Here is a 12,935-nt window from a genome sequence, read left to right on the forward strand (position 1 = left end):
AATAAGCTATTATCACATGACAAGCATGGCCCACCATTTTCAACGGCCAAGATTCTTTTTTTACAAGCGCTTTAGGAAGGATCATCTACACTGAATCAACTCTACGAAAGGGTAAAATATTTTTCAGAAAAAAATGAATTAATCTAAATTTACAACCTCACTCGTTTCTAGGAACCATGGCAGCTACGGTTCCTTTCTCTCTTCTTAGGTAACAATATTCACTCTTTTGATTCATTCATGTGTTTGTTATGTGAAATATTGAATCTTGCTTTGAATTATTGTCAGGAACTACTCACAATTGGTGTCTACAAGAGCTTTTGTTGTGAAAGCTAACAACTTCAATTTCTCCAACTATGTTCTTCCTATTCAATGTCGCAGGTAGTTTTTTTTATTTTTGTTTGAATTTTTTATGATCTGTAAGGTTAAATCTGCGTTGTTAATGAGATGGGCAGTGCCTAAAACAATAAAAGTTGGAAACTTTGATTAATTGTATAAAGAATTAAGAACTGATATATAGCAATCAATTGCATTTCAGTGCATGTTTGGTTTTGAGGTAACAAAAATTAATTTTGAATGAATTGATTTTATACAATTGATTTTACTTGAAAGTGAATTGAGTGTAAAGTGTTTATGTTTGTGTGCATTTCAGTATAAAAATTGTGTTTAGACTCAAGAAACAAATCTTCAAGTTAAAATAAGTTATGGAGACAAAATCAATTCTTCTCGAGAACACTATCAAACATGCCAAAATCAATTTTACACCTCCGAAATCAATTCTAGCTACTTTAAACGCGAAACCAAACATAGTCTCAGAAATGTGTCTGTTTTTTTATTTTAGTTCAAATGCGAAAAATTGGAACTTCTGCAACCTAATTCATGTTTGGATAACCTTGTTTTTTATTGGCAGCTGAACAATGAACAAGAAAAGTAAAAACCTTTGTTTCTCCGAAGTAAGTTGTTAACTTGTTATTAGACACGATGTAACTACTGGATGAATAAACTAAAACTGTATTGCTATTTCCAAAAATTTGTTCAAGTTCAACCAGGTGCTGTTGTTGACTGTGAATATACATACTAGCTATTTCTAAAAATGTTGCTTGGATCGGATACCTAAGAAAAGGATCTTTTGAGTGTGTCTGCACTGTTAGGTGTGTAACTGCAAATATAAAGGTTTATTGTCATCCAACACCAAGTTTTTTTAGAGCTTGTTAATAACCAGGATCTGTTTTGAAGTTATATGCTGTTTGTCTCCCATTATCTTTTTTGTCCCCAGTGAAGTCGCCAAAAAAGAGGGGTAACCTTGGCGCAACTGGTAAAGTTGTTGTCATGTGACTGGAAGGTCACGGGTTCAAGTCCTGGAAACAGCCTCTTGTGTAAAAAGCAGGGTAAGGCTGCGTACAATACACCAAATGGTGGGACCCCTTCCCGGACCCTGCGTATGCGGGAGCTTTAGTGCACCGGGTTGCCCTTTTTTTTTTTTTTTGGAGTAGCTTTAGTTATTGACTTGGTGTGAATTCATGTTTATTGGCATTTTGCTTACTTGTTTCAGGTTGCCATTTAGCGCCAGCGCTGCAAACAATGAACAAGCTGCAGCCAAAGCAGCTGCTGTTAATGCTGATAGTGGAGCACCAACAATGTATCAACATTAAACTCACTGAATTCTTATCTTTCTGAAATATGTTTGAAACTTCTAAGTTTTGTATCTTTGAAATTCATTATCACTATTCAAAATCGAAGAACATTGAAAGATTTAAAGTTTAAATGCACGGTCTGCTTTTATCTTGCCTAGAATTACAATGTCAATATTAAAAGCAAGATAACCAATCAAGCATTGTATTAACAGAGACACCCAATGTTTCTATTTTATTCGTCTTTGCAGATTTGACAAGATCATAAATAAGGAAATCCCTTCAAGCATTGTATATGAAGATGAAAAGGTCCTAGCTTTTCGGGACATCAGTCCACAGGCTCCGGTTCATGTTCTGGTCATTCCAAAATTCAGAGATGGATTAACAGAACTTGGGAAGGTCGCTAATCTTGTTCTATATGTACATTAACTCAAGGCTTTTAGTTTTTAGTTACATGTACACTAATTTATTATATAAGGGGTTTACGTAACATTATTCTTCAGTTTCTCGCTGATAGTGAGCGTTTCTTTTTGTTAGCTTTGAGTTATTATTGGGATGTTTCCTTACATAGTAGTAACAGGGAGTATTTTGATCTACAAAAGAAAATCTGCATTTTCAGGCTGATGCTAGACATGGGGAGATACTGGGCCAGCTTCTCTATGCCGCCAAAATAGTAGCCGAGAAAGAAGGTATCGCTGATGGATTTCGTGTTGTCATCAACAGTGGTGCCAGTGCCTGTATGTCTTTTTTCTAATCAAAACAATTTCCATTGCTAATAATGGTATGGTATCTTATTTGCTCTGTTCCACTAATCTCGTTTTTCTTATTCTGCTAGGCCAAAGTGTGTATCATCTGCACTTGCATGTCCTAGGTGGGAGACAGATGAATTGGCCACCTGGTTGAATGTCAATCCTTGCTGATTCCTGGAGATCTTAGAAATAGCTGAATGGAAAATGTGAAATATTTTTAGTTATTGAAAAACCTAAACTTATTCTTTGTGGGTTTATGATACTTAAATTATAAATAAGCAATCTCATTGATACTGTTATGTTTTAAATTATCCATAAAACGAGAGCGAAAACTGGCTCTATTTATCTTGTCTCTGAAATAGGAATATATAAGAATGTCTTAAGCAGATAGCTCAGTTAGGTGAGCTGAGGGACATCGAAAGAGTTCCAACTAGGAAGTACATAGTTCAACCCTCAAAACTAACATAAACTCATTAACATTGCTTATAAAAAAGTCAATTATATGGTGCACAAGTGGGATAAGTCTTGTATCATGCATAAATTAAATGAAATATTATGTAATTTATTGATCTAATGATGAAAAAAATATTTGTGTATCATGTTGATTCGTTTTTCTTGTGCATGTTAGACAAAACAATAACAATATAGAGGATTCTGTTACATAAAAACGGTGGTGTGAATAGTGATGAACTATATTAATTCTGAACGGTCATGATAAAAGTTATGGAGTACAGATTCCAGAAGTTTCCAGCATATTTGGTTGATATTTATTCGAGGTATCCCCGACTATCTCTGCTCACTTGTTTCTAAGTTCAAGATTTGTTTCAACATACCAATTGCTAAATGCGCAGTTCTTACTTCTTATATTATAATTCAAAGTTCAAACACCAACAGAACATTACATGCTGCTTATGATCAACACGTTACTAACGGTGAACACAATTATGGTTTACATTCAATAAATAAATTTGACCAACGATAAGAGAGCTATCGGTAGATACATACTTACACACATACAACAGCAGAATGAACAGGGAAAGATCAAGATATGATTATAAAAAATAAAAATAATCATGCCTTTTATTTTATAACCTGTACAATACAATACAATCACGATACAAATTGATTTCATCTTCTTAGCCTAGTCTAATGTGTATAAGGGGCTCGTGGAATCTACAATGACAGAATGCATAAGGTATACCTACACTGACGGCAGATAACAAGCAATTTCCAGCATCTAAATATCACACTCATGCCAGCCCCGCAGTAACTAACGGATAATGATAGTTACACCTAATTTCTCTCGTGTTACAAGAATTCGATTGGGACATGAGTTGAGTAAACCGTGGTTGTCAACAATTATCTCCAAGCCACCCTTGTGAGAAATATGACAGAGACTACATTTACAACTATCATTATCCTTAATTTTCTCATCAACTCAGAATGTCCTGTCAAAACCAAGCCGGAGTTCATGGGATGCCAAATCCAATTGTTTGGGAGATGAGTGCTATAAAGTTCCAATGGCAGTCTGGTTTGTACATACGCAAGAGCAATCAGGTTCCTTTGTAAACAGCCGTTTCTCGCGGTTAATCATCAACTTGATCAAGGGTAGTTTTTTTGAAATTTGGCGCCAAATCTCATTCACTGTCCCATCTGGTTCATCATATTCGAAGTATCGCTTCACCTGAAACCAGATATATTAATAATCAAAAAATGAAGTGAACTAGAATGATTTCGTCAACCCTGTTTTAAAATTAGAAATCGTTAACTATAAAAAGAATTAAAAATTTAGAAGAAAAATCAGATAAAAGTAAAAAAAAAAAAAAAAAAAAACAGAAAATAATATCTTATAACTAAGTTTGAGCAAGTAGGTTGAATACTTGAATTTAGTATAATTACTACTTGTACAGATACAAGGAAGCGTAAATGCATGGAATCCATGTACACCATGATACAAGGATTAAATGTTGATTAACAACCAGGGCTTCTTGAACAATGAGGAAGCCCTGCTATAATCTTAGAAACGAGGCCCCTAATAAAAAAAAAGCAAGAAAAAACTTAGAAAAAAATATTTTTCATGTAAATTGTAAATAACATGAAAAGATGCATGATTTAATCAACAACATCAAAATACAACTTCAAGCTAATATCAACCTTCTAGCTACTTAATAAAGTCATCCTTCTAACACTTTTTGAAACAAATTCATCAATCAAATCTTCATATTGTATTCTCTCCAAAATATCATTCTCAATTGCTATCAATGCTAATCCATTTAGCCTTTCTCAATGCTAATCATATTGTATGCTACCAAATACTTAATTTTAAATGGCTTTCTGTTTCTTTTCTTTTTTGTTCAAGCCGTTAGTTTATTGCTTTTTGTTGCTTTGGGCCAGTGGTGATGTGTTGTGGTCAAGATGCAAACAGCATGTGTCAATTAATTGCACTGGGCTGGGCGTTTGTTAACTACAAGGAGACATCAAGTACTATTATTTTTTTATATGCACATTCCTTGGGCTCTACAGGGGTTGGGACATAATTAAAAATAAATTATAACCCACTTATTTTTTAGGCCCTGTGCAGTGGCCGCACAGGGCAGGCCCTGTTAACAACACACAGGAAAGAAGCAATGAGAATCTAACTTGCGATTGCAAATTGCCCAATTCAAGGTCACTATTAAGATTTGGTTTAACAGATTATAATTTCAATCTTGCTTGGCATAAAGATTAGACAAGTACTTAGGCTATGCATTTAGTAGGGGACTAGAAGCTTGGATGAGAGAGTGAGCAAAAATGATTATTGTTTTACATACAAAAAAAATGCACTGCATTCAAACTTATAACACAATAAATGGATAAAGTAACATAACAGAACATCAATGATAACTCATCAAACTCACACTCATGATAAACAATGATCAATTACCAAGTGTTTGTTTGGTTCAGCGGTGACATAAGTTGATTTTGAATAAAATTGATTCTGGATAAGAGTGGATTTAAAAGGATGTAAAGTGATTTATGTTTGGATAAGAGTGGATTTAAAAGGATGTAAAGTGACATAAGTTGATTTTGAATAAAATTGATTCTGGATGTAAAGTGATTTATGTTTGGATGTATTTATGTAAAAGTGAATTTAACAATTTAAGGCTGAAATCAATTGTAGAAGTCAAAAGCTACAAATTCTAGTCTCAAGTAGAATCAAATCTACAAGCAAAATCAAGTATCCTTGAAGTTTAAATCACCCAAACATGATAAAATCAATTCTACCAATTTTAGAATCAATTTTGGTCCCTCCAAAATTGAAACCAAACATAAACTAAAGCTAAAGCTAAACTGCATCTCCTCATCAATGCCACAGTTTTTGTATATGAAGGCAAAAAACTTAAAAGGAGGGTTAAAAAGAATTTGAAACACTTTTTATTCATGCTATCATACTTTCCAAGAGATTATTTTAAAAAAAAATGCAATAGGGGGAACAAAAGACAAAGTAGTAAAAGCACCAATAGATTTTATTGCAGAAGTAAACTATAGAAATACTATTACTAACCTCTTTTAGTTCTTTCTGATATTCCAAGATTCTTTCTGGGGTCATGCCTCTCAAAATTGACACTAAATATCCTGGCTGTATAGCAGCAGCAGTTTCCACAAATACAGCAATATTTCTATAGTCTATAGTATCTTCAAAAGGCAACTCGATGCTATCACTGACAATCACCGGAACACACAAGCTGACTATCGCATCAAACAATCGACAGGCTGATGGAGTATCCCCAGCAGGATGTAAGCAGAACTTTGATGTGTGCATTCCTTGTGATGCTGCCCGTCTACTTTCTCTGGATTGTGCTCCATGCTTTATTATAACATCATCATCTTTCTCTAGAATTTGAAAGAGTGTGTCCCGAATTTTCCCTCCCTGTAAAACCAGCGATGACATAAACAAATTGATATAACAAGAAGCCATTAGTAAAAATAAAACGCGTGTATGTTGGTTCTGCAGTGATTTGAAGGGAAAGTGATATATGTTTTTGGATACGTTCATGTAAAAGTTAATTGAACTATAAATTTGTTTGCCAAAATAATTAGAATCAAAAGCTACAGATCCTAGCTTCAAATAGAATCAATTTTGTAGGCAAAATCAATTCTACTCGAAAGCAACCAAATATATCTTAACCAATTTTACACTCCAGAATCAATTTTGCTCCCCCAATTCATACTAATCATCACCAAAATTTTGAAAAAAAGAGGATAGAAAACACTACATTACCTCTTTACGATATCGATTTCCCATAAAAAACAACAAGGTGTTGCGCTTATCCACACCAACACCACCATCATAAGTTCTTATCCGATGCGAATACGGCACAATCACATCCTTCACCAATGATCCCTGATCAGGCCTCAACCTTCCAAAATCCGAAACAAGCAAAACACAGTTCTTAACCCGATCAACAACCCGGTACATTGCATTCGGATCCGACGCAACAATCACATGATCCCTTCCTTTGCTCCTCTTCCAAAACTCCTGCATCTCCAGCCACTCCATTAATGCTTCCTGATTCTCCTCATCGCTGTAAGCATTTTTCTCCGAACCAGAACCCGAACCAGCAGGTCGAACCGGGTTCACAATCAAACTCAACGATGAAAAAAAAGGAACAAAAAACAAATCAGCTTCTTCTGGATCTGAAACCCTAACAACAGGCGAACCGGAACGTTCCGAATCGGGTCGAGATAGATCCGAAAACAAGTACCACTCCGACATATGTTGATGACCGGGATACTTCAACGACGTTACATCCTTTTCATCCGTATTAGCGCGTGAGCCACGCGCGAGGGAATGGTGGTGAATAACTCCGTAGGTAAACCTTTTGGGAAGATCGTAGAGGTAAACCTTGACCGCGGGGGATTTGGAAGCGGCGGAGGAGAGGAGAACGGAGGAAGTGGCGGCGGAGTTGAAAGAGAAGGTGGAGGAATCGAAGGTGGAAGAATCGGTGGGTTGGAAGAAGGTGTTGAAGAGAGCGTACAGAAGTAAGAGAACGAAGAAGATAATTAGGGTTTGTTTGAAAACTGGTTTTCGTGTCATGGTGGAGAATAGTGTTTGGAAAGTGTGTTTGGGTTTTTTTCCTTTGCTTTTCGTTGTTTCTTCTTCGTCCATGTTTTTTGTATACGGCATCGCCACTTTCTTCACCTTTCTTACGCTATTTCATTCACCTCTCCAACTCAACATCTTATCTTATTTTTCCCCTCCAAAAATAATCTTATCTTAGTCTTATAAATAACCATATATCATTATTTTTTAATTTTTTTTAAAGCATATCATTATATTTTTAATATAATTAGTTTAATATATATATATATATATCCCTAAAAAATTTATTTTAATATAATTTCTCCTCAAAAAAATTATTTAATACTAACTTTTAGACGGACACGTCTGTCTGACTCATCTTCTTATTGCTTTAATGCGTATAAAGTACGAACATTAGTTTGTATGAAATTTTGATTAAAATTATTTTGATTTCGATTAAAATTAATGTATAGATAATATATATTTTGCACTTTCATATTGTAACAAATTATATTTATCCACTTGGGTTGGCCTAGTGGTATTGGCTTGAAACCTGGGAGTGTGCTCCTCCTCGAGGTCTCAGGTTCGATTCTCATCAGTGTCAAATTGGGTGGGCTAATTGTGTCAAATTGGGTGGGCTAATTTAACTTCTTAAAAAAACAAACAAACTATATTTATATTTTTCAATGATACCAACAATATAACAAATATAATATCTTCAAAAAATATATATAACATAAATTATTATCTTTTCGAATGATAGTAACAAAATAATATTTTTTAGTCAAATTTGTTTAGGGGTATAATTGGAAGGAGAAAAAGTCAGTATAAAAAGGTCTAATTTCTTAATATAGCATAGATAATATATCGAATAGAGTTTTGGTGGTCGTTTGATTCTCCTTAAATTCGTTCTGTCTTCTCTGTCTGTTTACACCATTTCTTTCTTCAGAGTTCCCTCAGGTATAATCTCCTCTCTTGAGGCTGTTTTAAATTATTTTTTTTGGGGTGGGAGTGAGGATCATAGAAAAATTACTTGGATTGATTGTAATATTATTTTGTATGAGTAAGGAGTCTGGGGGTTTGGGGATGAGGCGGATGAAGGAATTCAACATTGCTTTATAAGGTAAATGATGTTGAAAGACTTAAAGCTGAAAAAACTAGAACTCATAACAAATTTCCTAAAAAGGAAAAAATTGCCTATATAGAAACAGGAGATAGTGAATCCGAATTCGATTGGGGTTTAGATATCATTGAAGACAATGATATAAACCTAGCAGAATTAAAAGATGGACCTCCATATGCTTGTAAAATGTTGAGGCCATCCAATGGAAAAAATCCTGAAGATCCCAAGAGTGACAAATATCCTTCTAAAACTTATACTTTTGATATTACTAAAAGTGATGAAATCTTTGATCTTTTAGTTAATGATGGCATAATATTAGTGCCACCTAATATGAAGTTGCCTCCTTTGGAACAAAGGAAGAAAAGAGGATTTTGTAAATTCCATGGTTTTTTAGGTCATAACTTATCTCGATGTACTCGTTTCAGGGATTCTGTACAAAAAGCTCTTGACGAAGGGAGGCTGAAATTTGGAGAGAAATCAAAACAGCAAGTGGATGGAGATCCTATGAAAAAGGCAGAGTCCATGTTTGCTGATGTTTCTGCCAATGTGGCAGAATCCATGTTTGCTGGTATTTCTATCAATATGGTGGAAATTTCAGATAATATTGATACAGAAATGGTTACTGAGGACCATCAAATTGAAGAGCCAGTGGTTACTGAAGATCAATTGGCCAAGGAAATGGAGAAAGCATATCCAAAGGCTGAAGAAGATTTGGTTGATTTTTTAAACCGATGTAAAATATCTAACACCAATGCTATGCTTTGTCCTCGATGCAGTGCAGTGTTCGATAAAGAAGCTGCAAAAGCAGTTGAAGGATATCAACCTCAAACAAAACGTAAAGGAGGGTGGTTCGAGAACCGTTCTAAATTTGGCTTTAACAAAAGAGGTGTTCCTTACAAGATGAAAACTTCAGAGAAGTATCAAGTGAAGAATCATAAGAAGACGTTCGTTCCTTCATCGAAGTCTCCTATTGATACTTGGGTTTTCTCTGGGGGCAAGAAAACTGGTCATTCTGCGCCTCCAGCACCACCAACAAAATGGGTAAAAAGAGCTGTCAAAGTTCCGGACCAACCGGAGAGTTCTAATCCTAACAAGTATGCTTACAAAAATAACTATAAAGGTAAGAATCCTATGACTAGAACTCAATGGCGCCGTTTTCAACGCCAGAAAAAGGAAGGAGTTTTGAAAGATGTCACTAATGATGACAAAAGTAAGGGAAAACAACCAATAGTTTTCGAAATGGTTAAAAAACCAGCTACTGAAAGAATTTTCCCGCCATTATCTTCTGCTTTAAACATCCCCAAAGGGGATGATGATATTCTAACTTCTACTTTTTCAGATTCTGAACCAAGTCTTGACATTATATGTGTGGTTTCTGTACTACCAATTGAATATGCGTATGATGTATCTTCGAAGACCAATCATGATGATGAATGTGATTTCACTGAGGAAATGGCTCGTCATAGGCCTCTGTGTTATTATGTTATGAATAATGGCTGCATCGAAGATCAACATGCAGTGTTCGAGAAACCTGATGATAGCATGAAGCTTCATTTAAAGCCTTTGTTTATTCAAGCTAAGTTAAATGGTGTTGGAATTAACAAAGTGTTAGTAGATGGTGGTGCTACTGTTAATCTCCTACCACAATCTTTTCTAAGGAAACTTGGTATTTCTGAATGTGATTTGAAACCACATAATGTAGTGCTCACTAATTATGAGGGCTCTACTGGACAATCTCTTGGTGCTATCGAACTAGAATTGGTAGTAGGAAGCATAACCAGAGTAACTGTGTTTTTGGTAGTTCCTTCTAAAGCCAATTTCAATGCATTATTAGGAAGGGAATGGATCCATGCTGTAGGTGCAGTTCCTTCTACAATGCATCAAAGGGTTGTGATTTGGAGGAAAGATGGTTTGGTAGAGAATATTGAGGCTGACCAGAGTTATTATTTCAAAGCTGAAGTTGATAATCAAGATATCAACAAAAAGAACTTTGACAAACAGCTTCAATATATTGCACCATTCATGGAAAATGATGCATCAAGTTCTATGACTAAAGAAGAAAAATTCTTTGTAAAACTTGCACCAGAATGGGGTTTTCGTTGGAAAACTGCATTCGATGATGACTTCGTAGTGGTGAACAATGAAGATTGCCATGAGAAGATACCTGTAAAGGAAAAAGATTTGCTGAAGACAAGAAGTACTTCGTACAAGAGGGTTACTGATGACCAAGAATATTCAGCAAATGGAATCTCACCAACTGGGTGGGATATCAATAATTGATCGATGGTTGAGCCCAGCATATGGGAAAAGATTACGGCTTATGTAGCCTGTAACACCCCGTTTTCCCAACGTAAAAATTTCTTAAATAAAATCAGAATTTTTCATCATAAAACGGAATGTCACATTTCTTAAAAAAATGTAAATGGAATAATAATTTATCCTTCAAAAATATAACAACATAATCTTTAAAACTTCGCAGCGGAATAGTTTGACAACTTAAATAATCTTTGGCACAAGGGCCTCAATATAAAATTTCATAAAACTTAGTTCAACATCAATTCTTGAAAGATTCATAAAGTAATACGTAAGGAACAGAAAGTAAAGACATAATCCCATCCCGTTACGTATCAGAGCACCTAGACACACATGTGAGGAGTCCACTCACGACGCCTCTAATCTTGATTACCTGCAAGTTACCCATACGAAGAGCAACATTTCCAAGCAGAGGGGTGAGATTTCTCAAAACAAAAATATTAAACATATAAATCATATAAAGTACATTCAACAACTTAAACATCTTATAACTCATTAATCATATCTAACAACTTAAACTTCCTTAACTAGTATCATTATTCTTCCTATATTAGTCATATACTTCGTATTATATCATCATATAAATATCATCACATATCTACAAATATTAGTCATAAGCATTATCATATATCCTTTTAATCATAGCATCTTAATCATATACATAAACAACATCATATAACATCAAGTACTAATCATAACCATCTCATAACATTATATATCAACCATAAACATAATCACAAACAATCCATCTTAAATATAATCACGAGGAATCATCATACATCATCATTAGTAAACGTATAACATCTTATCATATTCACATATCAGCATATCATAAATCACATAGCATCTTATCATAACAACTTCATATTCAACCATCATAAACAAATCATAATCAACATCATCATCAATCCTAAACAACATCATCGTCAAACATGAACAACATCATCGTCAAACATCATCATCATTAAATCATAATCATCAAATCACAATCAAACCTCACTTAACTCGACAATGCGACTCAACTCGACTATGTAACTCTTAACATCTCAAATCATCTTAGCATCTTGACAACTTAACAACTTGACAACTCGACAACTTCACATCTTAAATCATCTTAAAACTTCTTGATATGCAAATGCATGTGGTACCATTCAACAACATAAATGAGCGTAATTAGGCTCTTCAACATGTGAGCATAAAGCTGCCGGGCTTAAAGCCCCCAACGTAGTTTGAGCACAAAGGCTGCCGGGCCTAAAGCCCCTAACTTTAATGAGCACAAGGCTGCCGGGCCTAAAGCCCCCAACTTTAATGAGTATGCAATGGACTCAACTTCCTACAACTTAGACAACTTCATGAACATCTATGACATCCTAACATCTTGATATCTTGACAACATAACATCTTAATAACTTGATGACTTCATAACGACTTGACGACTTAACAACTCTTATCATCTTAACGTCTTAACATCTTAACATCTTGACAACATATGGATCACATAAATAATTCATGTCATATCATAATATAACAATATCAAATGATAATAAACAACATCTTAAAACATCATATTCATCAATCATAAACAACTTCATATAACATCGTATTTAAACATCAACAATAATTCACTATGTATCTTTGTAAAAACATAATAAATTAACCACAACATATTTTCATGTCAAACCAAAACTATTGGAAAGATATCACAAATATCAACAACTTTCATGTTTACAACAAAGATCAATTCAAAACAGAAACATATGAACAAAATGCAAAAACATGAAACAGAGAATGCTGTCACCGTACAATTTCGCTAAGACCTCCCTGTAGTATTTTAATCATAACTCAAAGACCAAACATCATTTTCACGTCAAACCAAAGCCACTAGAAAGCTAACAAAATTATCTAAAACTTTCATGTTTACTCCTAAGACCAATTCTGTACCGATCAATACCAGTTTTTATTTTAAATTTGGAAAAGTTGTGCTGAAAGTCCATAAAAATTCACTGTGACCTACGTGCAGTAATTTGACCATAACTCAAGTTCTATATATTGTTTTGACG

General features: G+C 34.5%; 2 protein-coding genes across 2 annotated transcripts; one reads left to right on the top strand and one right to left on the bottom strand.

The window, feature by feature from the left end:
- The first annotated feature begins 40 nt into the window (after positions 1–40).
- On the top strand, positions 41–2,685 carry LOC146932005 (HISTIDINE TRIAD NUCLEOTIDE-BINDING 2). The gene is made up of 6 exons (XM_085703589.1): positions 41–208; positions 286–378; positions 1,550–1,636; positions 1,880–2,027; positions 2,248–2,365; positions 2,464–2,685. The coding sequence occupies exons 1-6, from the start codon at positions 177–179 to the stop codon at positions 2,529–2,531; spliced, it is 546 nt and encodes a 181-aa protein (XP_085559715.1). The 5' UTR covers positions 41–176; the 3' UTR covers positions 2,532–2,685.
- A 719-nt stretch (positions 2,686–3,404) lies between these two features.
- On the bottom strand, positions 3,405–7,612 carry ARAD1 (Exostosin family protein). Its single transcript, XM_085703588.1, has 3 exons — positions 6,639–7,612; positions 5,922–6,287; positions 3,405–4,061 (listed from the first exon to the last, which is right to left on the bottom strand). The coding sequence occupies exons 1-3, from the start codon at positions 7,542–7,544 to the stop codon at positions 3,885–3,887; spliced, it is 1,449 nt and encodes a 482-aa protein (XP_085559714.1). The 5' UTR covers positions 7,545–7,612; the 3' UTR covers positions 3,405–3,884.
- Positions 7,613–12,935: the final 5,323 nt, after the last annotated feature.

This window comes from Medicago sativa, chromosome 4 (assembly GCF_051527215.1).
Source record: "Medicago sativa cultivar Bolivia chromosome 4, Bolivia_mono, whole genome shotgun sequence".
NCBI classification, from domain to species: domain Eukaryota; kingdom Viridiplantae; phylum Streptophyta; class Magnoliopsida; order Fabales; family Fabaceae; genus Medicago; species Medicago sativa.

Excerpts from the sequence above, each read along its gene's own strand:
- LOC146932005 (XM_085703589.1), top strand. The coding sequence starts at position 177 with ATGGCAGCTACGGTTCCTTTCTCTCTTCTTAG. Across the intron at positions 379-1,549 it reads CTTCCTATTCAATGTCGCAG|GTTGCCATTTAGCGCCAGCG; the intron begins GTAGTTTTTTTT and ends TACTTGTTTCAG. Across the intron at positions 2,366-2,463 it reads CAACAGTGGTGCCAGTGCCT|GCCAAAGTGTGTATCATCTG; the intron begins GTATGTCTTTTT and ends TTATTCTGCTAG.
- ARAD1 (XM_085703588.1), bottom strand. The coding sequence starts at position 7,544 with ATGCCGTATACAAAAAACATGGACGAAGAAGAAACAACGAAAAGCAAA. Across the intron at positions 6,288-6,638 it reads GAAATCGATATCGTAAAGAG|GGAGGGAAAATTCGGGACAC; the intron begins GTAATGTAGTGT and ends CTGGTTTTACAG. Across the intron at positions 4,062-5,921 it reads ATCAGAAAGAACTAAAAGAG|GTGAAGCGATACTTCGAATA; the intron begins GTTAGTAATAGT and ends ATCTGGTTTCAG.